Below are 23057 nucleotides of genomic sequence, written 5' to 3' on the forward strand. Positions count from 1 at the left end.
CCTTTTCACCCCCATTTGCCTCCTGCTGTGCTGAGCCTGGGAAATAGCATGGGATGGGTGTCATGGTGGGTGCTTGGTCACACAGGGTGATGCTGTGTCCCACCTGGGTGTCACTTTCCTCCCCTCTGGCACTGCAAAGACAGGGGCCATCACCCTCACGGTGCTGTCCCCCCATCCCCAGTGCTGCTTACCCCCTCCGCTGCCTGATCTCTGCCCATCCAGGTTCTCCAGAGGATGGAGCCAGCATCGGTGAGGACCAAGGTCCCCTCCTTCCTGTCTGACCTGGGGAAAGCCACGCTCCGGGGCATCCGGAAATGCCCCCGCTGCGGCACCTACAACGGGATGCGAGGCCTGAGCTGCAAGAACAAGACCTGCGGCACCGTCTTCCGCTACAGCACCCGCAAACAGCCCAGTGTCGACGCCGTCAAGATCATCACTGGCTCCGACTTGCAGGTCTATTCGGTGAGGCAGAGGGACCGGGGACCCGATTACCGGTGCTTTGTGGAGCTGGGGGTGTCCCAAACCACCATCCAGACGGTGGACGGCACCATCATCACGCAGCTCAGCTCCGGCCGCTGCTACGTGCCGTCGTGTCTGAAAGCAGCCACGCAAGGGGTGGTGGAGAACCAGTGCCAGCACATCAAGCTGGCCCTGAACTGCCAGACTGAGGCCACCCCGCTCGCCTTGAAGAGCTCGGTGCTCAACTCCATGCAGGCTTCACCTGAAACCAAGCAGACCATATGGCAGCTGGCAACAGAGCCCACGGGGCCGCTGGTGCAGCGCATCACCAAGAACGTGCTGGTGGTGAAGTGCAAGGCCAGCCAGAAGCACAGCCTGGGTTACCTGCACGCCTCCTTCGCCCAGAGGGTGAGCACCAAGACGCTGGCAGAGCACAGGTTCTCCTGCTCCTGCCAGGCTCCGAAGCCCATCAGAGGCAGCGCGGCCGAGGAGGAGACGCCGGCACCGCAGCGCTGCATTCATTTCTTCGCCTGCATCTGTGCCTTTGCCAGCGATGAGAGCTTGGCACAGGAGTTTGCTGATGTCCTCGCCTATGACTCTGGTGGTAGGTGAGGGGGGATGAGACATGCAGAGGATTTTGGAGGGGGCATCATGGGGCCGCTCGCTCTGTCCTGCTCCCCTCCCTCCTCCTCGTGCCCTGGCAGGTTCCTCACTGTTCCCTCATAGCTGGGGCTTTAGTTCCTGCCCCGTCCCTCTGCAGGGAGAAAGCTGCTTGTGGAATGATCCCTCTTGGACATGGCAGCTTGCTCCTGGATCCTGGAGTGTGGAAGCAGAGTGGGTGCTCCCTGTGATCCCCTGGGAGCTGGTTGTGGGGGTGAGGAGCAAGTGCAGAGGAGGCCACGAGGATGCTCAGGGGCTGGAGCCAGGCTGAGAACACTGGGGCTGTTCAGCCTGGAGAAGAGAAGCTGCGTGGAGACCTCAGAGCAGCTTCCAGTGTCTGAAGGGGGCTACAAGGATGCTGGGGAGGGATCTTTCATCAGGGACTGCAGTGATAGGACAAGGGGTGATGGGTTCAGACTGAAACGGGGAGTTCAGGTTGGAGATAAGGCAGAAGCTCTTCCCTGTGAGGGTGCTGAGGCGCTGGCACAGGGTGCCCAGAGAAGCTGTGGCTGCCCCATCCCTGGCAGTGTTCAAGGCCAGGTTGGACACAGGGGCTTGGAGCAAGCTGCTCTATGGAAGGGGTCCCTGCCCGTGGCAGGGGTTGGAACTGGATGAGCTTTAAGGTCCCTTCCAACCCAAACCAGGCTGATTCTATTCTGTGGTTCTATGGATGCAGATCTCCCCGGGCTTTGCTGTGCTCAGGGCAAGCTGGGCTCCTCTTCTGGGCTGGTTGTTGGGTGTCCTCCTCCCCTTGGGCCAGAGCTGTGTGGGGGGAAGCCCAGCTCAGTGTGAGCCTCTGGGGTGCAGTCCCTCAGGGGGTTCTTCACCCCAGAAGGTGCCCCTGGGTAATCCCATTGTGTCTTTTGGCACCCAAGGAATGTGACAGAGGTGACATGAGGGCATTATGTTCCCCTCAATATTCTCCACATAGAACTGTGTGTCTGCAGGGCCAGAAGGGCTTTAGAGCATCTCTGAGGATGTTTGGGAGCATCTCAGGGGAGCAGTTGCTGATGTGGGCAGGGGAACACAGGACTTCCATGTCCCTGCAGCACTGATGCATGTAGAGTTGTGTGTTTCTCCTAGGGGTGAAGGGGATGGTGGTGCCGCAGGCAGTCGGTGGTCCCCAGTCCCTGGTGCAGGCAGGAGAAGCAGCTGCTGCCAAGCCCAAGAAGAGGAAAAAGGACCCAGCACCCGGTGAGCATCAACTGGAGGCTCTGTGGGCTGAGGAAGATGTGGGCTGAAGGCAAAAGCCATTGTGTGGGGTGCCTGTGGAGCCCCCACACTTGTGCCCTGATGCTCTCTTAATCCATCCCTCAGGGGCACAGGCCAGCAGCCTTCTCCCTGCGCAGGACCTGGCTCACAGCAACCCCAGGAGAAGCAGCCTGAAGAAGCCAGCAGTTGCCTCTTCCTCGCTGAAGAGACAAGGTGAGCCTTGGCCACGCATCTCACTGGAGGCTGGGAGCACTCAGGACCAGGTGGATGCCCGGAGCCATTCAGTTCATGCTGTCATAGAATCGTTTAGGTTGGAAAAGACCTTTAAAGATCATCAATTCCAGCCTTAAACTTAACACCCCTGAGGCTCTGATCTCCATTCCCTTTCTCCTGCAGGCTGTCCCCAGCTGCTGGATGAGTCCCAAGTGACCTTCTCCTTCCAGGAGTGGCTGGCCAGTGTCACCGAGCGCATCCACCAAACCATGCATTACCAGTTCGAGGGTACGGCTTTGGGGACCCTTTGGGTGTCAATCCTCTCCCTTCCATGCACAACCTCCATTGTGAAGCTCTTGGCAGTGTTCAAGGCCAAGTTGAACAGAGCAGTGGGCGACATGGTCTAGTGTGAGGTGTCCCTGCCCATGGCAGGGGGTTGGAACTGGATGATCCTAAGGTCCTTTCCAACCCATTTTGATCCTATGAAGTAACTGCTGGCCCCAAGCAGTTGCTTTGAGAAGTTTCTGCCTGCTTTGGGTTGTTCCCCTGAACATGGACTTACTATTGGCAGCCTGGTGCTGGTGCTTATGCTGAGAAGGGAGAAACATCTGAGGGGGATCAGCCCTTTCCAAGCACCATAAGAGCAGTGAGTGTCACACCAGGCAAACCCACACATCCTGCTGTGTGTCACTGTGAGCATCACTGGCCTCCAGCACGCTGCTGGCAGTGAGGGCAGAGGCACAACCTGCTGTGCTTGGCAAAGGGTTGGACTCCATGATCCCAAGAGTCACACCCAGATGTGTTCTTAAAGACAGGGAAGTTGTCACCACCCAGCTTTGCAAACAAGGCCCCATCACTGCACGCCCCAGGCCAGGGCAGACAGGGACATACCAGGACAGCAATGGACACAAGCAGCAGCCTGTGAGCTCTGCAGTGAAGGTGGTCAGATGCTGGAACAGCTGGAGTGTCCCCACTCAGCCCTGCCTCTCCCCTGCCCTCAGCCCTTGTCTTCCCATTCATACCCACACAGGCAAGCCCGAGCCACTGGTGTTCCACATCCCTCAGGCTTTCTTCGAGGCGCTGCAGCAGAGGATCTCCAGTGGGAGCACAAAGAAGAGGCTGCCCAACTCCACCACTGGTAGGGGAGAGCACCCTGCGCTGGGTTAGGGCAGTGTGTGAAGGGGGCTGCAAGGATGCTGGAGAGGGGCTCTTCATCAGGGACTGTAGGGATGGGACAAGGGGTGATGGGTTCAGACTGAAACAGGGGGAGTTCAGGTTGGAGATAAGGCAGAAGTGATTTATGTGAGGGTGCTGAGGCGCTGGCACAGGGTGCCCAGAGAAGCTGTGGCTGCCCCATCCCTGGCAGTGCTCAAGGCCAGGTTGGACACAGGGGCTTGGAGCAAGCTGCTCCAGTGGAAGGGGCCCCTGCCCATGGCAGGGGTTGGAACTGGGTGAGCTTTAAGGTCCCTTCCAACCCAAACTAGCCTGGGATTCAATGCCAAAGGCAGGTAGCTGCAGTCAGGAGCACAAGAGGGGTGCAGAAGAGCACCCCAAGGTCCCAGTGAGCTGCAGCCCCCCCCAGTCCCTCACCACCCTTTTCCCTCCCCACAGCTTTTGTCCGTAAGGACGCTCTCCCCTTGGGCACCTTCTCCAAGTACACGTGGCACATCACCAACGTGCTGCAGGTCAAACAGATCTTCGATACCCCAGAGGTAAGGGGGGAGGCAGCCCCCAGCCCCACCACCTCCCCTTATACCCCCCCAGCCCCTCACCAGCTCCTTCCCTCTCTCTTGGCAGCTACCACTGGAGATCACACGCAGCTTCATCCAGAACCAGGATGGGACCTACGAGGTGTTCAGGTGCCCCAAGGTGGAGGTGGAGAGCATCGCCAAGGCCTATGGGCACCCCAAGAAGCCACCCATCCGGCCCCTGGAGCTGCAGACCTTCCTCAAAGTGGGTGAGTGGGTCAGGCTGGGGGGGGCACAGGCCCTACCCTCCACCACAGAATGGTCTCAGACAACTGAGGTGGTCCCACACCATCTCCAGGAAGAGCAAAAACCTCCCCTCTGTCCCCAGCCGGGGTGGGCACCACCTTCCTCTTCCCCTGCAGGAACCTGCAGAGGCAACCAGTGCACACCCCCAGGGGGGAAAATGCCCCCCAGAACTCACCCAGCCCCTCAAAACTCCACCTTGGCTCCTTCCCCAGGGAGCTGCAGCACAAGAACACGGCACAAGGGGGACACAGGGGCCCCATTTCCTCATCCTTCATCCCTAGAGAAAGCCCCCAAATCTGACCTTGCTCTTCTTCCTCTTCAGCAACCTGCACCCCCCAGAGGAGATGAGCCCCAGACCTCCCCTCCGGGGTCTTGTGCTGCTCCTTCAGGAGCCTGCAACAACACCAAACCCGCACCCCAAAGCCAGCCACGGCTCAGCCTGCACAAAGGGGGACTCCCACTGCGACACCCCCAGCATTAAAGGGGGAGCTCACATTCTCTTACCCTTAAAGGCCCTAAAGCTCTCACCAGCCTCTTCCAGGAACCTGCACCAACACCAACCACCCCAACAGCAACCATCACCACACAAACACCAACACCACAGCACCACCACCGCAGCAATACAAATAACCAACACCACACTACTACCAGCACCACCACTGTCACACCAATACCAATACAACACCATAGCACAAACACCACTCCACCAACACCGCCACCACCACTACCACACCACTACCAACACCATAGTACAAACACCACTACACCGCTACCACTACCACCACCACAACAGTACCAACACTGCTACCACCAATACCCCCACCACACCAATACCAACACCATAGCACAAACACCACTACACCACCACCACACCACTACCAACAGCAGTACTACCAATACCACCACCACCACACCAATACCAACACCATAGCACAAATAACTACACCAACACCACCACCACACCAGTACCAACACTACTACCACCAATACCACCACCACCACACCAATACCAACACCATAGCACAAACACCACTACACCACCACCACACCAGTACCAACAGCAGTACTACCAATACCACCACCACCACACCAATACCAACACCATAGCACAAACACCACTCCACCAACACCATTACCACACCACTACCACCACCACACCACTACCACCACCCCGCCACCTCAAGGGGCACCGGGACCCACACTCTCTCCCTCTCCCCACAGGGAACACATCTCCCACCCAGAAGGAGCCGACCCCCTTCATCATCGAGTGGATCCCCAACATCCTGCCCCAGGCCCGCATCGGGGAGCTCCGCATCAAGTTCCAGTACGGGCACCACGGCAGCCCCCGGCCCAGCGCCCGGCACCGGCCCCCTGGCACCGTGGAGCCGGGCCTGGAGCTCACCCCACTCAGCACCATCCCCTTCTCGTGAGCCCCCCGACAGCACCACGGGGACAGGGCACGGGAGCCCCCACAGAATAAAGCTCACGCTCACCCCATGCCCTGCGCCTCCTGCACCCACCATGGGGGAGGAAAGAGGGGGGGGCTTCACCCAGGCGGGTTTGGGGGCTGAAAGGGACCCCAAGGGTCTCCACACACTGCAGAGCCCAGCAGGAAGAGCTGCAGCACAGCCTGGGAGGAAAGAGGGGCACCCAGGCAGGGCTACCAGCATCCCTGTGAGAGCACAGGGCCCATGGTAAAGCCATCACCACCTCCAAAACAGAGAGGGGGACCCCGTCACCCCATCTCATCCCTTGTTCCATCCATCCCATCCCATCCATCCTCCAGCAGAACCCAGGACTCCCATCTTCATCATGGGGTGGATGCAGGCTGAGGGACTGGCTGGATACAGCTAGGCTCTTTTCCAACCTTGTTGATTCTGTGAGTCTATGGTGGATGGAGAGTGTGGGATGAAGGATGCAGGATGGAGGGATGCAGAGTGGAAGATGTGAGATATGGGATTGAGGGTTTGGTATGAAGGATGTGGGATGGAGGGATGCAGAGTGGAAGATGTGAGATATGGGATTGAGGGTTTGGTATGAAGGATGTGGGATTGAGGGTTTGGTATGAAGGATGCAGGATGGAGGGATGCAGGGTGGAAGATGTGAGATATGGGATTGAGGGTTTGGTATGAAGGATGTGGGATGGAGGGATGCAGAGTGGAAGATGTGAGATATGGGATTGAGGGTTTGGTATGAAGGATGTGGGATTGAGGGTTTGGTATGAAGTATGCAGGATGGAGGGATGCAGGGTGGAAGATGTGAGATATGGGATTGAGGGTTTGGTATGAAGGATGTGGGATTGAGGGTTTGGTATGAAGGATGCAGGATGGAGGGATGCAGAGCGGAAGATGTGAGATATGGGACTGAGGGATTGGTATGAAGGATGAGGGATGGAGGGATGCAGAGTGGAAGATGTGAGATATGGGATTGAGGGTTTGGTATGAAGGATGTGGGATGGAGGGATGCAGAGTGGAAGATGTGAGATACGGGATTGAGGGTTTGGTATGAAGGATACAGGATGGAGGGATGCAGGGTGGAAGATGTGAGATATGGGACTGAGGGTTTGGTATGAAGGATGTGGGATGGAGGGATGCAGAGTGGAAGATGTGAGATACGGGATTGAGGGTTTGGTATGAAGGATACAGGATGGAGGGATGCAGGGTGGAAGATGTGAGATATGGGACTGAGGGTTTGGTATGAAGGATGTGGGATGGAGGGATGCAGAGTGGAAGATGTGAGATACGGGATTGAGGGTTTGGTATGAAGGATACAGGATGGAGGGATGCAGAGTGGAAGATGTGAGATACGGGATTGAGGGTTTGGTATGAAGGATGCAGGATGGAGGGATGCAGAGTGGAAGATGTGAGATATGGGATGGAGGGATGCAGAGTGGAAGATGTGAGATACGGGATTGAGGGTTTGGTATGAAGGATGTGGGATGGAGGGATGCAGAGTGGAAGATGTGAGATATGGGATTGAGGGTTTGGTATGAAGGATGCAGGACAGAGGATGCACTGGGAAGGGTGCAGGATGCAGGATGCTTCCTGCAGGTGCAAGGTATGGCAACAGATGGAGCCTGCCCATGGCAGCTCCATACAGGAACTGTGGCCATTACCCAGGACAACTCCATGGGGCTGGAATCAAGGGGCTGAGCCCTGACACAGGTCAGTGCCTGCCCTGCTTGTCCCCTGCTTTCCAAAGCAGCAGAGACTGCATTCAGGGATGGGCATGGGGACCTAAACCCCAGGACAACCCCACACCATAGGGAAAGCCCCAGACCCTTCCAGCAGCAGCAAAGCTCTGTCCTGTTGGGTACCAAAATGGGATGGAGGCAGCGGGATAGGGAAGGGGAGATGGAGGCAGCAGGATGGGGAAGGGAGGGATGGAGGCAGTGGGATAGGAAAGGGAGGGATGGAGAAGGGAGAGATGGAGGCAGCAGGATAGGGAAAGGTGGGATGGAGAAGGGAGAGATGGAGGCGGTGGGATGGGGAAGGGCAGGATGGAGGCAGCGGGATGGGGAAGGGAGGGATGGAGGCAGCAGGATAGGGAAGAGTGGGATGGGGAAGGAGAGATGGAGGCAGCAGGATGGAGAAGGGAGGGATGGAGGCAGTGGGATAGGAAAGGGAGGGATGGAGTCAGCGGGATGGGGAAGGGAGGGATGGAGAAGGGAGAGATGGAGGCAGCAGGACGGGGAAGGGAGGGATGGAGGCAATGGGATGGAGAAGGGAGAGATGGAGGCAGTGGGATGGGGAAGGAGTGGGATGGGGATGGGATGGGATGGGAAGGGAGAGATGGAGGCAGTGGGATGGGGAAAGGAGGGATGGAGAAGGGAGAGATGGAGAAGGGAGAGATGGAGGCAGCGGGATGGAGAAGGGAGAGATGGAGGCAGCGGGATGGGGAAGGGAGGGATGGAGGCAGCAGGATGGGGAAGGGAGAGATGGAGGCAGTGGGATGGGGAAAGGAGGGATGGAGGCAGTGGGATGGAGAAGGGAGAGATGGAGGCAGTGGGATGGGGAAAGGAGGGATGGAGGCGGCGGGATGGAGAAGGGAGAGATGGAGGCAGTGGGATGGAGAAGGGAGAGATGGAGGCAGTGGGATGGGGAAAGGAGGGATGGAGGCGGCGGGATGGGAGAAGGGAGAGGGAGAGATGGAGGCAGCAGAGATGGAGGCAGCAGGATGGGGAAGGGAGGGATGGAGGCAATGGGATGGAGAAGGGAGAGATGGAGGCGGTGGGATGGGGAAGGGAGGGATGGAGGCAGCAGGATAGGGAAGAGTGGGATGGAGAAGGGAGAGATGGAGGCAGCAGGATGGAGAAGGGAGGGATGGAGGCAGCGGGATGGAGGCACAAGGTTCTCTGTCATCCTGCAATAATTTATTCTCTAACAACAGTCAGAACAGTCCAACGAGACAGAATTACCCCTGTACCCAGCAAACGCCTGCTCCAACACGTGCTCCAACAGGCGCCATCAAAAAAGCACCATCAGATGGTCCTGACACAGGACTGGGGATGACAACGGGGTATGTACAGCAGGACCAGAACGGCTGGAAACACAATTCCCATTCTCCCAGCTGGCGGAGCCAGAGCGGGATCGGCTTCTCGGGAAGCAAAAAGATGAAATGAATGCAACAGAAAAGGTGGAAAAGCACCAAATGTGACCCCCAAACAAAAGCCCAACAAACCCCAACCCAACGCTGCGATGCTTCTTGGTGAGGGTGTTCCAATGGCTCACGGGCTGGAGAAAGCAAGAGGATGAAACTAACCTTGTGGCTTTCAGCAGTGAGGAGGTGATGATTCCCAGGAAGCACAGGGCTTGGATACAGTGGTTTTCCTCGTGTCCAGCCCCAAAACGGCTCCAAACAAAGGTCCTAACCCATTGCTACAGGGGGGGACAAACCAGGCAGCAAAGCACCACTTCCTCTGGAGAGACCCCCCCCCGTTCCCTGCCTGGAATTGGGTCTCACCTCCCTTAATGGTGGTTTGGGATGAGGAAAAAAAAAAGGCAAAAGGAAACTAACCCAAAAAAGCGTGTTTTCAACCCAGGTCTGTGCCACGACCATCGCAAACGTGGGGCGAGCGAGCAGCTCCTCGCCCCCTCTTGCGAATCCCCATCTACGCAAGTGTCCTACCTGCAGCTTAGTTCTTAGGAATGCTGGTGGATCAGTGAATTCCAAGGAAAAGGCTGGCAAAGAGGGGACCTGGAGAGACCCAGAGCCGCTGCAGACGGGCCCGGCTGCTCACCAGGATTCCAGCGCCGCGTTTCCAGCCCCATTCCAGGTTAGTGCATCCGTTTGGAGGGTTCCTGTTTCTCTTTGCTCCCAGGCCGGAGTGGGATCATCCCAACAGTGCAAAGGTCTGGTACTTGGTAGGGATAGAAAGAAGAGGGCAAGAAGGTGGAGGGTAACAGACACAGCACTGAGAGAAGCAGTAAGTGATGCTGAGCTGAAACCTTGAGACTCAAAACCTCAACTTCTTCCTACCTCCCATTCAACCCTTCCCTGCTCAGAGGTAGTGCGATCCGGAGCTCCATTGGGAATGCCAAGGTGGTTCCAGAAGAGGGCAAGGGAGGGCTCTTGGCAAACAAAGGGCTGATATTCCACTTCCTTTTATTGTGCTTTGCCACTTTCTGCCTTGAAAGCTCAGGATAGCCAAGGCTGGATGCTGGGATTGGGGAATGCCGATGCTGAAGGCATCCGGGTCCATGCTGGATGCTGGATGTTGGAAAACTCCAGATGCTTAAAACCAAATGGTTTTGGGTTTGGGTTTGGGTTTCCTCTCTTAAAACCCAGCAGAAAGAGCTGAGATTTGGGAGACTGCAGTGATTTGGCAGCTCTGTCCCCCATCCTCCCACTGCTCAGAGGCTTCAAGTGATCCAAACCCAGATTTGGGATGTTAGTAAGGAATAAAAAGGAAATAAACCAGGAATTGAGTTGGATTTTCTCCATTTCCCTGCGCTTTGGAGGCTTCACTTGGAGAAATCCTGGAAGAACGAAGTGGTTCCTTGCCCAATGCTGGAGCCCAACAGGGATCGAGAGGTTTGCTGAGAGGTGGAAAAGACCTTTGCCTGGCTCGAGGAGAAAAGGAATACTTCCATTAGCAGACCCCTACGTGTAAAGTATCCACAACATCCATAAAAGCACAAAGTCCTAAGAAGGTCACCTCCAGAACACGGGAAAATGAACAAACTGCTTATAGCTCCTGTGCTCTCTGTGCTTTCTAACTGGGGCCCTGGGTCCTTCTTGGCATGTTCAGGTTTGTGTCCCTGAAGGCAGCGACCAAAATCCTCCAGGAGCCCCTTGGAGTGCCCAGGAGATCGCTGCTGGATGGAGAAGTGCTTGGGATGGGCTGGTTATTGCTGAGCCATCAACCACAGCGGCTTATTGTGCGAGACACGAGGCATCCTCTGGGGGGGGGGTTGTGCTAAAGGCATGGAGGTAATCTCTGTTCATCTCTCCGAGGTAGAAAAACGTCTTGTCCCAGAGACAAGAAGGGCGGAAAAGGGAATTCCAGGAGCCTGGAACAGCGCCGTTGCAGCCACGAGGGATGGGGACAGTTTGCGCTGTTTGGTTTTGGGTAGGACACAAAACCTCCCAGAATGAAAGCATCCGACCTGAGAAGGGTGCTAAGGACCCACAGCTCCCCGAGCAGCATTCCTGCTGTGAGGAATTGGCTCTGGGAACGCGGCAAGGCTGGGCTGTATATGGCTGTACTGCTCCCCTGAATATTTAGAGTCGGTGGGGACAAGCCTCCCGACTAACACTGGCAGTGCAATCCCAAGACACAACTCGCCTCCATTCCCCCATGGATCTAAACTACAGGAGTGCCTGGCTCCCAAAACCCTCTACATTTGGGCCCTGCCATCAACTACTGGGATGTGATGTCTCCAGGCAAATATGGAGTAGATCCTAAATACCAGGCAGTGACAGCACCACGGAGGGGTTTGGAGGTTGCTGTTACTGCTGTGATACCCTCAGGTGCTTCCAAATGCGGCTGGAATGTGGGAATCTCATAGAGAGGAGTTTCTAGATGGGAACTGGAGGCACTCACCCCCCACAGCCCCAAGTGGCATTTTGGGACTCGAGTTCCAAACAGTTTGGCTTCCTTTCGGTCGGTGCTCCATGAAGGCTCTTGGATGTGCAAGAGAAGGATGGGAAGGGCCCGGTGTGCTACCTAACAGGATCCAACGGGAAAGAGCCAGGGGTGAAACAGCCACGGGAGTTGCTTCTTATGGCCCAAGAGAGGGTTTGCAGTCGCTCTGCAGCTCCAGCCTCTTGACGCCGGAGCTGGAATACCCCTCGTCGCTGCAGGCGCTCCGCAGGCTCCCCCTCTCATCCGAGTCGCTGGGGCTGCTGCTGCTCCAGTCGAGGTCTGCAGGGAGGTCGTCCGTGCTCTCCACATCCACGTCCAGCTCCTCTGCAGGAGGAGCAGGGTTACAGCACGGCCGGGCAGAGCTCCCACCCCCTCCATCCCGAGCGCCCGGTCCCACCTCTATCCCAGTCGGAGCGCTCGGAGGAGACGGTGGAGCCGATGCTGTCCATCCTTATCCTCCCCATGCCCAGCCTCGCCAGCCGCCTCTTGAGGTGCCGCTGCTCCCGCTGCAGCTGCTCTATCTGGTGCGTGGCTTTCCTGTCGTCGTCTTCAAGCTTCTGCAGGGGAGGAGAGGGAGAGAAGGCAGCCTGAGATCCCAGCCTGATCCTCAGATCCCAGCCTGATCCTCAGACCCCAGCCTGATCCTGAGCTCCCAGCCTGATCCTCAGATCCCAGCCTGATCCTGAGATCCCAGCCTGATCCTGAGATCCCAGCCTGATCCTCAGATCCCAGCCTGATCCTGATGATCCCAGCCTGATCCTGAGCTCCCAGCCTGATCCTGAGCTCCCAGCCTGATCCTGATGATCCCAGCCTGATCCTGAGCTCCCAGCCTGATCCTGAGATCCCAGCCTGATCCTGATGATCCCAGCCTGATCCTGAGCTCCCAGCCTGATCCTGAGCTCCCAGCCTGATCCTCAGATCCCAACCTGATCCTGAGCTCCCAACCTGATCCTGAGCTCCCAGCCTGATCCTGAGCTCCCAGCCTGATCCTGATGATCCCAGCCTGTTCCTGAGCTCCCAGCCTGATCCTGAGCTCCCAGCCTGATCCTGAGCTCCCAGCCTGATCCTCAGATCCTAGCCTGATCCTGAGATCCCAGTCTGATCCTGATGATCCCAGCCTGATCCTCAGATCCCAGCCTGATCCTGAGCTCCCAGCCTGATCCTGATGATCCCAGCCTGTTCCTGAGCTCCCAGCCTGTTCCTGAGCTCCCAGCCTGACCCTGAGCTCCCAGCCTGTTCCTGAGCTCCCAGCCTGATCCTGAGCTCTCAGCCTCCAGCCACATATGAAATGTCCCTTTTGCTCCCCAAGCCACCTAAACACAGCCACCATCAGCTTCTGAGAGGCTCCCTGGCTTCAACACGGGACGTCAAGCCCATGGAATCAACCAGGTTGGAAAGGAGCTTTGAGCTCATCCAGCCCAACCATTCCCAGCACTGCCAAGGCCACCACTGACCCATGGCACTGAGGCCTCGACTCCACACTGTGTGAACACTTGCAGGGATGGTGACTGCAGCCCTGCCCTGGGATGTTTGGTTCAACTTCAATCCACGAGGATGCTCAGGGGCTGGAGCAGCTCCCGTATGGAGCCAGGCTGAGAACATTGGGGCTGGAGAAGAGAAGCTGCGTGGAGACCTCAGAGCAGCTTCCAGTGTCTGAAGGGGGCTACAAGGATGCTGGAGAGGGGCTCTTCATCAGGGACTGTAGGGATGGGACAAGGGGTGATGGGTTCAAACTGAAACAGGGGATGTTCAGGTTGGAGATAAGGCAGAAGCTGTTCCCTGTGAGGGTGCTGAGGCGCTGGCACAGGGTGCCCAGAGAAGCTGTGGCTGCCCCATCCCTGGCAGTGTTCAAGGCCAGGCTGGACACAGGGGCTTGGAGCAAGCTGCTCCAGTGGAAGGGGTCCCTGCCCGTGGCAGGGGTTGGAGCTGGATGAGCTTTAAGGTCCCTTCCAACCCAAACCAGGCTGGGGTTCTATGACTGCATCTCCACAGTGGGTGGGTTCAGCAGCACCAAAGAAGCCCGTGCTCACCTTGATGTACAATTTGGCCTTCCTCAGCAGGCTCAGCGTGGTGTGCCTGCTGTCCTTGGGCCCGAGCGGGACCTGCCTCTTCAGCTTCTCCAAGCAGAGCCGCAGGTGAGCTCGCCTGCAGGCAGATCACAACAGAGCCATCAGGTTCCCACTTGGGAGCGCTTCCGGATCTGGATCCATCACCTTGGCACACAGTGACCACAAAACCAGGTCCCTGAGGGATCACCGGCCCTGAACATCCCCAGGCTCCTCAGGCACCCGGAATCCCTCCCTCTGTGTGTGACACCCAGACTGGCTGCAGCAACACGAACCCTTTACCACTGCCAAGGGGAAGGCTGGCTCCTCCAGGAGGTCCCTTCCTCCATGGAGAACCCATCCTTGCAACACCCACCTTCAATCCACACCATCAGCACAGGCAGCTGTGAGCTGGGGTTTGGCCAAGTTCCTGCCCTGTCTTGTTTGGGTGTGCGAGGGGTAAAGAGGCACCTGCCTGCACAAAGGAACTCCTGAGCTCCAGTGCAAACAGAACACGAGGTCCTTGCTCCTAAGCACTGATGGGCTCAGGGATGAGAAGTGATTGAGAGCAGCCCAGGAGAAGGACTTGGAGGGGGGGTTGGTCAATGAGAAGCTCCCCATGACCCAGCTTGAGCCCAGAGCCCCCCACCACCACCATGTGCAGGGCTGCACCCCCAGAGTGTGAGCAGCAGCTCAGGGAGGGGATCCTGCCCCTCTGCTGTGTGAAGGGAAGACCTGAGAGCAGCTCCAGTGCAGGAAACCTGGAGAGGGGCTTTGGCCAAGGGCCTGCAGGGACAGGCCAAGGGGAATGGCTTTAACCTGCCCGAGGGGAGACTGAGATGAGCTCTTAGGCAGAAGCTCTTCCCTGTGAGGGTGCTGAGGCGCTGGCACAGGGTGCCCAGAGAAGCTGTGGCTGCCCCATCCCTGGCAGTGCTCAAGGCCAGGTTGGACACAGGGGCTTGGAGCAAGCTGCTCCAGTGGAAGGGGTCCCTGCCCGTGGCAGGGGTTGGAGCTGGAGGAGCTTTAAGGTCCCTTTCAACCCAAACCAGGCTGGGATTGACGGCCCCCAGTACTACACAACCTGGGGCTTCCGCTCCAAAGCTAGAGGCACACACACAGACACAGGCACAGACCCATTTGTGCCCAGTTCCCACTGGGATGTAACAGCAGAAGGAAAACCTCAAAGGATTCATTTCCTGAGCACAAGAACCTCCCAAGCCCATGGGCTCATTTCATTGTGCAATCCCTTATACCCCATGAGATATCCATCTGCCCATCACTGCTCCCGGTGCCAGCCAAGGCTTGACCACCACAGGATGGGATTAAGGTATTAAGCAAAGGAGGGTGTTTAATCCCTGCCTGGATTGAAGCTCAGCTTCCCAACCTGTTCACAGAATCACGGAATCAACCAGCTTGGAAAAGAGCTTCAGGATCATCCAGTCCAACCATTCCCAGCCCTGCCAAGGCCACCACTGACCCATAGCACCGAGGGTGTGTGAACACTTGCAGGGATGGTGACTGCAGCCCTGCCCTGGGCAGCCTGTTCCAATGCCTGAGCACCCTCTGGGCAAGGAATTGTTCCTCAGCTCCATCTAAACCTGCCCTGGTGCAGCTTGAGGCCGTTTCCTCTTGTCCCATCCCTTGGTCCTTGGGAGCCCCCTCCTGGCTCCATCCTCCTGTCAGGCAGTTGGACAGAAGGGATGGGAAGGACGGAGCACTCAGCACCCACTTGTGCAATGAACCAACACGATTTCAACACAGCTCTGCTCTACCCAAGGCAGGCGGGTGCCAGGGGATGCCACTTGGTGGCCACTTTATGCAGCTGCCTTATCCCTGCCCTCCCGCTCTGCATCCCAGCACCTCCCTGGTTCCCAACCCCTGGAAGAGCAGCACTTCACCCAAACCCTTACCTGTTCTTTTCCATCTCACTGTGTGTCGACCTGGAAGAGAAAGAACCACTCATTAACTCCTGTCTGACTGGGGACACCACCATGAGGATCAACAGGCCCGTCTTCATCAACATTCCCTGGAAAACTGAAAACCTTGGAGCTTCCAGAGCCACTTGGTACCCTGGGGACAGTGAAAGCAGCACAAAGGGATGCAGATGGCTCAATATAATGGAGAAATTCCAGGAGAACTGGCAGTGAAAGGCTCTGGGAGCGCTGGTTTGCCCCAGAGCCTGATCCTGAAGGGAAAATAAGGGATGCCCCAAAGACACTCGCTGAAGTCTTCATCACCAGCAGCATTTTGGGATGCTTGGGAAGCCTTTCTGATGCTCATCCCGCCTCCTTGGGATTTGCTTCCTGGTGGCACAGCTTGAAGCAACCTGATCCCAAAGAGTCCAGAATCACTCAATCCCAATGGAGAAGCCTCTCGCTTAGACAGGCCTTATCCTGACACGCAAGGGAATGGCATCTGCAAGCAGCCAGGAAGGACTCAGGTCTTTGGCTCCCGTGGGATCTCTCCATGACACTTCCCTCTGGATAAAATCCCCCCCCAAGCCTTTCAGCACTGCTTGCAAACCTCATGACTGTGGTGAAACCAAGCTTTTCCCTTGGTCATAAAGCAGAGAATCCCAGAATCCCAGCCTGGTTTGGGTTGGAAAGGACCTTAAAGCTCACCCAGCTCCAACCCCTGCCCCGGGCAGGGACACCTCCCACTGGAGCAGCTTGCTCCAAGCAAAAGCTTTGCTTGGCTTTAAGTGCAGAACAAGCTCCAAATCTTCCAGAAGGGGAATTTGGAGCCTGGGTAGGCTCACAAACACCACGGATCCCCTCAGAACCTGCTTGAGATGAGACCGAGAGACCTCAAGCTGCCTCCTAATGGGTGATGGCAGGAGGGAGAAGGAAACATCGCTTGGGATTGAGGGTCGGAAGCGAGCTCAGGGGGTGTTCCAGGAGGTGTTTGCTGCTATAGCACCTCTCAAAGGTCCAGCCCTCGGTGCTGGGGTGCTCCCAAGCAGGAGGATGTGACAGAGCTGGTGCTCCCCCCTTGGCAAACAGCCTCTAAAGCAGGCAGCAATGGGCTCCCGGTGACTGTCGGGATGGACCTGCTCAGGCTCTGCTCTGCTCAATGAGCTCTCCCTTGTTTCAACGGGCACTTCCCGGTGCAGAGGCAGCATTCCAGGGCTCAGCCCTCCCCGGGCTCAGCTGGTGATGACCCTGAATCAGCCACAGTGGGCGCTGGAAAGGCAGAAGGGAGCAGAGCAACTCCAAGGACACAGAAACTGGCTCCAAGGTTTTCCAAGGTTTCTGTTGCACAAACCAGGGGGTAAAGCAATCAGTCCGCAATCCCGGCAGGAATAATGGAATACTGCCTGGAAAAGATGTAACCCCCAGGCTGGCAGGGTTACAACTGCTTGGAGCTCGGACAGGAGGTGTTGTGGTATTCAACATCACTGAATTCCAGCTTGGGAAGGAAGGGACCTTAAAGCTCATCCAGCTCCAACCCCTGCCACGGGCAGGGACACCTTCCACTGGAGCAGCTTGCTCCAAGCCCCTGTGTCCAACCTGGCCTTGAACACTGCCAGGGATGGGGCAGCCACAGCTTCTCTGGGCACCCTGTGCCAGCGCCTCAGCACCCTCACAGGGAACAGCTTCTGCCTTATCTCCAACCTGAACCTCCCCAGTTTCAGTCTGAACCCATCACCCCTTGTCCCATCCCTACAGTCCCTGATGAAGAGCCCCTCTCCAGCATCCTTGTAGCCCCCTTCAGACACTGGAAGCTGCTCTGAGCTCTCCACGCAGCTTCTCTTCTCCAGCCCCAATGTTCTCAGCCTGGCTCCATACGGGAGCTGCTCCAGCCCCTGAGCATCCCCATGGCCTCCTCTGCACTTGCTCCCACAGCTCCATGTCCTTATGTTGAGGACTCCAGAACAGCGAGGGTGAACCCGTGTTGAGGCTCTGGATGGATTCTGAGGAGGATAACTGAGGAATTCCCCAGGAAAGCAGCACTCAGGGATTGAATCCAGCCCTGAGCATGGTTTCCCTTCCCAAGCTTCAGCAGCGCATGCCTGAAACCAAAAGCCCAACTTCCCCATTCCCTGCAGCAAACCCTCCCGCCACGTCAGACACTTGCATGTTTCCAACCCCAACTTCCCCAAGGCAGGAGATTGCCCCTCACATCCCACCGGGATGCTCCCGAAGGACCGGCCCAGCCTGGGGCTTTGGGTGCTGATGGGGACCCATTGATGGAGCTGTGAAGGGGATAGAGGGGAGGGATATGGGGCTTTGTGAGGGCAGAGCCCCAGCACCCAGGGACAGGAGGGTCCCATCCAGCCCTGCCGGGCACCCCATAGCAGTGGAATGTCACCCTGCTCAGTCACACGGTGACAGGTGAGTCCCCATCTGGTCACACACCCCATGACAGTGGTGCTGGAGCCTCAGCACCCCTGTGACAGGAGCAACCCCCCAGGACCTCACTGTATCCCAAGCACCCAGTGACAGCAGGATGTAACCCATCTTGGTCACTTGGTGACCAGGGAGTCCCCATCTGGTCACACACCCCATGACAGCGGTGCTGGAGCCTCAGCACCCCTGTGACAGGAGCAACCCCTCAGGACCCCACTGCATCCCAAGCACCCAGTGACAGGAGGGTGCCCCATGGCAGCAGGATGTAACCCAGCTTGGTCACTTGGTGACAGGTGAGTCCCCATGTGGTCACACACCCCATGACAGCGGTACTGGAGCCTCAGCACCCCTGTGACAGGAGCAACCCCTCAGGACCTCACTGCATCCCAAGCACCCAGTGACAGGAGGGTGCCCCATGGCAGCAGGATGTAACCCATCTTGGTCACTTGGTGACCAGGGAGTCCCCATGTGGTCACACACCCCATGACAGCGGTACTGGAGCCTCAGCACCCCTGTGACAGGAGCAACCCCTCAGGACCCCACTGCACCCCAAGCACCCAGTGACAGCAGGATGTGACCCACCTTGGTCACTGGGTGACAGGGAAGTCCCCATCCGCTCACACACCCCCTGACATGGGTACTGGGCCCTCAGCACCGCACTGACAGCAGGGTCCCCCCCGACACCCCCACGCACCCACTGCACTGGGCCCGGCCGCAGGACCCCCCCCCCAACTTTATGCCTGCCTGACCCCCATCCTCAACCCCCGCCCCCCGCCGTTACCTGCCGCCGCCTCCGCCGCTCCTCCTCGGGGCCTTGGCGCGGCGCTGCCCGGCCTCCCCGTCCTTCCCGCCGGGCAGCAGCGACGCGTACCCGTGCTCGGCTTCTGAGGAGACACAACCGGTGAGGGCCGGCGGGGCCCGGGGGGGGTGCCCGAGGGGGACGGCAGGGGGCAGCGGTACCTCGCTCCCGGCGCTCCAGGTACTCGGCGGCCTCCAGCAGCAGCCGGATGCCGACCCCGCCGCAGGCCGCCATTGCCTGAGGGGAGGGCGAGGCCCGGCCGGGACCGGCGGCGGCGGCGGAGGAGCAACGGCGGCTGTGTCCGCCTCAACCGGCCGCTCCGCCAGGCCCCGCCCCCGGCGGCCGCTCATTGGTGGAAGCCCCACCGGCGGCGTTGCTCATTGGAGGACGCCTGGAGGACGCCCCGCCCAACACCACCACCACGAGACGGCGGGGTGTTTGCCCCTCAAGCCCCGCCTCCCTCGCGCTGCCATTGGAGGAGCGCGCCACGCCGTCTGGCCCCCGTTGGACACGCCCACCCGGCCGCCTCGCCCTATTGGGAGGCGCGAGAAGCCGCACCTCGCCAATGGCGAGGCCGCAAGAGATAAAAGGGGCGGGGCCTCAGCTGCAAGTGATGCTCGTTAGCGAAGGGCGTTAATTACCGGAGGGCGGCAGCGGCGCAGGGCGCTCGCATGCAGCAAACAGCAGCCAGGCTGTCCAAATAAGCCAAAAAAGGGTTTTTTCCCCCGAGTTTGAGGGTCTCAATGAGGTGCTGTTGCGGCCCCACGTGGTCTGATTGAGTTCTAGAAGGTTCTAATTGAAGACTACGAAAGTAAGAATTAAAAGTCCTAATATTTACACCGGGTTTTATTGAAATGCCACAAAAGAACAGGGAAAATACGATGGAATCCCAGCGAGGGACGACCCATGGGGGGTATCGTAATGACAAATAATGAGGGATTCCAGGACGTGCTGATGGATTTGTTGGGAATAATCCCAAATCCCTCCAAAATCCGGGCTCCAGGAAGGGAAATCCCGCTCGGTGCCAGCGCAGCCTCAAGCAATGAAATCCAGGGGTCTGTTGAATCCTCCTTTCCTGTTCATGTACTGCCTGTGGACGGAGGGAAAGAACAGTCATCAGCAAATCCACATGGAAACACCTTTGATGGTACCCAGCAGGAATGGAATTCCCTGCGGATTTACACACACAAGGGCAGGAACCCTCCCACCAAGGAAGCGCCAGGGTTGCTTGAGGACCCCGGTGGAATGTCCCATTGGGATTCCCAACTGGAAAAAGGAAAGCCTTGCAATGCACAAACCTGTATTTCCTCTTCTGCGACACGTTGATGGCGTACGCGTTCGCGGCGCCGTCCACCTTCTTCCCCTGCAAGGGATAAAGTAAAAAGAGGTCCTAAAACTATACAGGGCCTGGAGCACAAGTGTGATGGGGAATGGCTGAGGGACCTGGGGAGTTCAGATGGAGAAGAGAAGGCTCAGGGGGGGCCTGATGGCTCCCTACAACTGCCTGACAGGAGGATGGAGCCTGGAGGGGCTGGGCTCTGCTCCCAAGGAACAAGGGATGGGACAAGAGGAAACAGCCTCAAGCTGCACCAGGGCAGGTTTAGATGGAGCTGAGGAACAATTCCTTGCCCAGAGGGTGCTCAGGCATTGGAACAGGCTGCCCAGGGCAGGGCTGCAGTCACCGGCCCTGCAAGTGTTCACACACCCTCAGTACCATGGGTCAGTGGTGGCCTTGGCAGGGCTGGGAAGGGTTGGACTGGATGAGCTTAAAGCTCTTTCCCAGCCTGGATGATTCCACGATTCTGTTCTATGAGTATCCCCCCAAAAGGGCACAATGGCTGCATCAGAGGTGGCTGCAGGCTCCATCGTGCTCATCCACACTCACTTTTGTTGTGTCAAAGGAGGCAAAGCCCATCATTTTCATCATCTCGATCTCCTCTTCCGTCTTGCCCTGCAGATCCTCCTCTGCCAAGGCAATGGAATGAAAGAGCTGGATAAAAGCAGCCATCAGGCTGTGACAAGAGCACGTTAAAGCAGCACCAATCCCAGCCTCACTGGGGCCATATTTAAAGAGGAAACCCCGCTTCCCTTACCCGTGATCTGCCGCTCTTTGCCTTTGGAGTCTTTTATCTCCTTCTTCTCCTCGTCCCGCCTCTCCTTGAGCCGCGGGGGGGAGGACGAGCTGGAGCGGTGCCGTCGCGGTGACCTGACGTTACAAAGGCAGGCGGGTTCGCGCCGTCCCCGCCACGTTATCCCCATCCCGCTTCCCGGCGCCGCCCCGCAGCGAGCCTCAGCCGGGCTCATCCCAGCCTCTTACCTGGAGCGTCGCCGGTGCGGGGAGCGAGAGCGGCTCCGCCTCCGGTCCCTATCCCGCGAGCGCGATCGCTCCCTGCGCCGCCGCTCCCTGTCCCGGGAGGCGGATCGGGAACGCCTGCGTTCTGCGATGGGAAAAGCCGGGGTCAGTTCCTGCTTCCTCAGCCCTCCTGGGGGCAAACCCCAATGACAGGACCCCATAGGAGCCAGGCTGAGAGCATTGGGGCTGGAGATGAGAAGCTGCGTGGAGAGCTCAGAGCAGCTTCCAGTGTCTGAAGGGGGCTACAAGGATGCTGGAGAGGGGCTCTTCATCAGGGACTGTAGGGATAGGACAAGGGGTGATGGGTTCAGACTGAAACAGGGGGAGTTCAGGTTGGAGATAAGGAAGAAGTGATTTATGTGAGGGTGCTGAGGCGCTGGCACAGGGTGCCCAGAGAAGCTGTGGCTGCCCCATCCCTGGCAGTGCTCAAGGCCAGGTTGGACACAGGGGCTTGGAGCAAGCTGCTCCAGTGGAAGGGGTCCCTGCCCGTGGCAGGGGCTGGACCTGGATGAGCTTTAAGCTCCCTTCATCCCCACCCAGGCTGAGACCCTGTGCAGTGACAGCTCCCATCCGGACACCCCACAACCAGCCCCGCTGGCCCCACACATCCCCACCAGCACCCACAGCGGCCGCAGTGGCGGCAAGAACCCCCTTCCCCAGCCCTGGCCGCGCTCACCCGCCCGCGGACCGCTGATGCGTGCGGCAGGAGCAGGAGGATAACGGGGCCCACCGCGGCCTCACCCCGCTCACCGCTGCCCATGGGCCGGGGGAAGACGCAGGGCCCGGCCCTACCCCCGGTTCCTCGCCCGCATCCGTGCATCGCCCCCCGGGGCCCGGCCTCTACCCGCTCCCGGAGCCCCCAACCCGATCCCGGTCCCGACCCTGACCCCGATCCCGATCCCGATCCCGATCCCGATCCCGGTCCCGGTCCCCTCCTCACCGCGCCGCGGCGGCGACCGGGAGCGGCTGCGGCCCATGGCCGCCCCTCAGCGCCTTCACTTCCGGCTCCCCCGGCAACCGGTGCCGCCGCCTTTTGGTTCCGCAGCCAAAACGTTCCGCCCCCTCTCCCTCCGTACGCCCCACGGCAACGGGGCGGGTGTGAGCCCCAGCCCCACAACCCCAGCCCCACAACCCCAGCCTTCCGCCCCCCCCCCGAAGCTCCGCAGCCCTGGAGGTGCCAAACACGGGGTTTATTTACACACAGCGATTGTCGGACACCGGCGCTTGCCCTCCCCTTGCTCCCCGCAATGGCAGAGCCCCCTCTGGGCTTCATCACCCGCATCCTCGATGGGACCCTCCCCACTCCATAGAACCCCATCATCATCATCATCGCCCACGTTGGAACTGGCCTCTCCTCTTCCATGGGGATGCAGGCGTGAAGGGGGCAGCAATGGGCACCCCTTGGAGCAATGGTTTGCATCCAGGGATGCGTTCCCGGTTCCCTGCCACGAGATTCCCACATCCCGCGGCTGGAAGGAGAAGGAAACAGCAAACCAATGGGCTGCAATAGGGGATAAAACGCTGGTAGGGGGTAGAGGGAGAGTTTTCCATGTTATCCAGAGGATGGAATGGGCCCAGGGATGCCCTGTCAAGTCAGGTCACTGTAACCCTGTATCTGCAGCGAGGACCAGCATCATGGTGGCATCTATTTGACCCGCTGAAGGCATCAGTACCTCTTGCTTCCCTATGCTGCGGGAGATGCTTAACGCACCCCAGGATTCCAAGTGGGGAAATAGATCCCTGTCTCCTCTAAAAACCCCTGGAGAAAAGGAATTGCGCAGCCCATGGATACAGAGCAGCGCAGGAGGGGGGCGGCAGTGTTATAATGAACCAACCCGAGAGGCAGCACAGCCATCCCTATGGCGGTTTGTGGCTTGGGACATGCA

At 58.4% G+C, this 23057-nt stretch overlaps 3 protein-coding genes across 4 annotated transcripts; 1 reads left to right on the forward strand and 2 right to left on the reverse strand.

Moving 5' to 3' along the window:
• Positions 1-185: 185 nt before the first annotated feature.
• CUNH2orf42 (chromosome unknown C2orf42 homolog) lies at positions 186-6035 on the forward strand. 2 transcript variants are annotated; one of them, XM_062621108.1, is made up of 8 exons: positions 186-1063; positions 2203-2313; positions 2437-2544; positions 2728-2832; positions 3575-3682; positions 4153-4256; positions 4342-4501; positions 5760-6035. In XM_062621108.1, exons 1-8 carry the CDS (start codon positions 235-237, stop codon positions 5966-5968), a joined length of 1734 nt encoding a protein of 577 aa, XP_062477092.1. In that variant the 5' UTR covers positions 186-234; the 3' UTR covers positions 5969-6035. The 2 variants fall into 2 exon arrangements, with proteins under 2 accessions (XP_062477092.1, XP_062477093.1); XM_062621109.1 differs by having other exon boundaries at positions 4156-4256.
• Positions 6036-11370: 5335 nt separating this feature from the next.
• On the reverse strand, positions 11371-19164 carry MXD1 (MAX dimerization protein 1). The gene is made up of 6 exons (XM_062621123.1): positions 18980-19164; positions 18801-18903; positions 15581-15610; positions 13656-13770; positions 12023-12182; positions 11371-11949 (listed from the first exon to the last, which is right to left on the reverse strand). Exons 1-6 carry the CDS (start codon positions 19050-19052, stop codon positions 11762-11764), a joined length of 669 nt encoding a protein of 222 aa, XP_062477107.1. The 5' UTR covers positions 19053-19164; the 3' UTR covers positions 11371-11761.
• Positions 19165-19646: 482 nt separating this feature from the next.
• Positions 19647-22228, reverse strand: SNRNP27 (small nuclear ribonucleoprotein U4/U6.U5 subunit 27). The gene is made up of 6 exons (XM_062621124.1): positions 22112-22228; positions 21136-21256; positions 20912-21024; positions 20704-20783; positions 20117-20181; positions 19647-19908 (listed from the first exon to the last, which is right to left on the reverse strand). The coding sequence occupies exons 1-6, from the start codon at positions 22146-22148 to the stop codon at positions 19854-19856; spliced, it is 471 nt and encodes a 156-aa protein (XP_062477108.1). The 5' UTR covers positions 22149-22228; the 3' UTR covers positions 19647-19853.
• Positions 22229-23057: the final 829 nt, after the last annotated feature.

The sequence above is a fragment of the Pezoporus occidentalis genome, unplaced genomic scaffold, assembly GCF_034315485.1.
Source record: "Pezoporus occidentalis ecotype Australia unplaced genomic scaffold, CSIRO_AGI_Poc_V1 ctg228, whole genome shotgun sequence".
Lineage (NCBI taxonomy): Eukaryota > Metazoa > Chordata > Aves > Psittaciformes > Psittacidae > Pezoporus > Pezoporus occidentalis.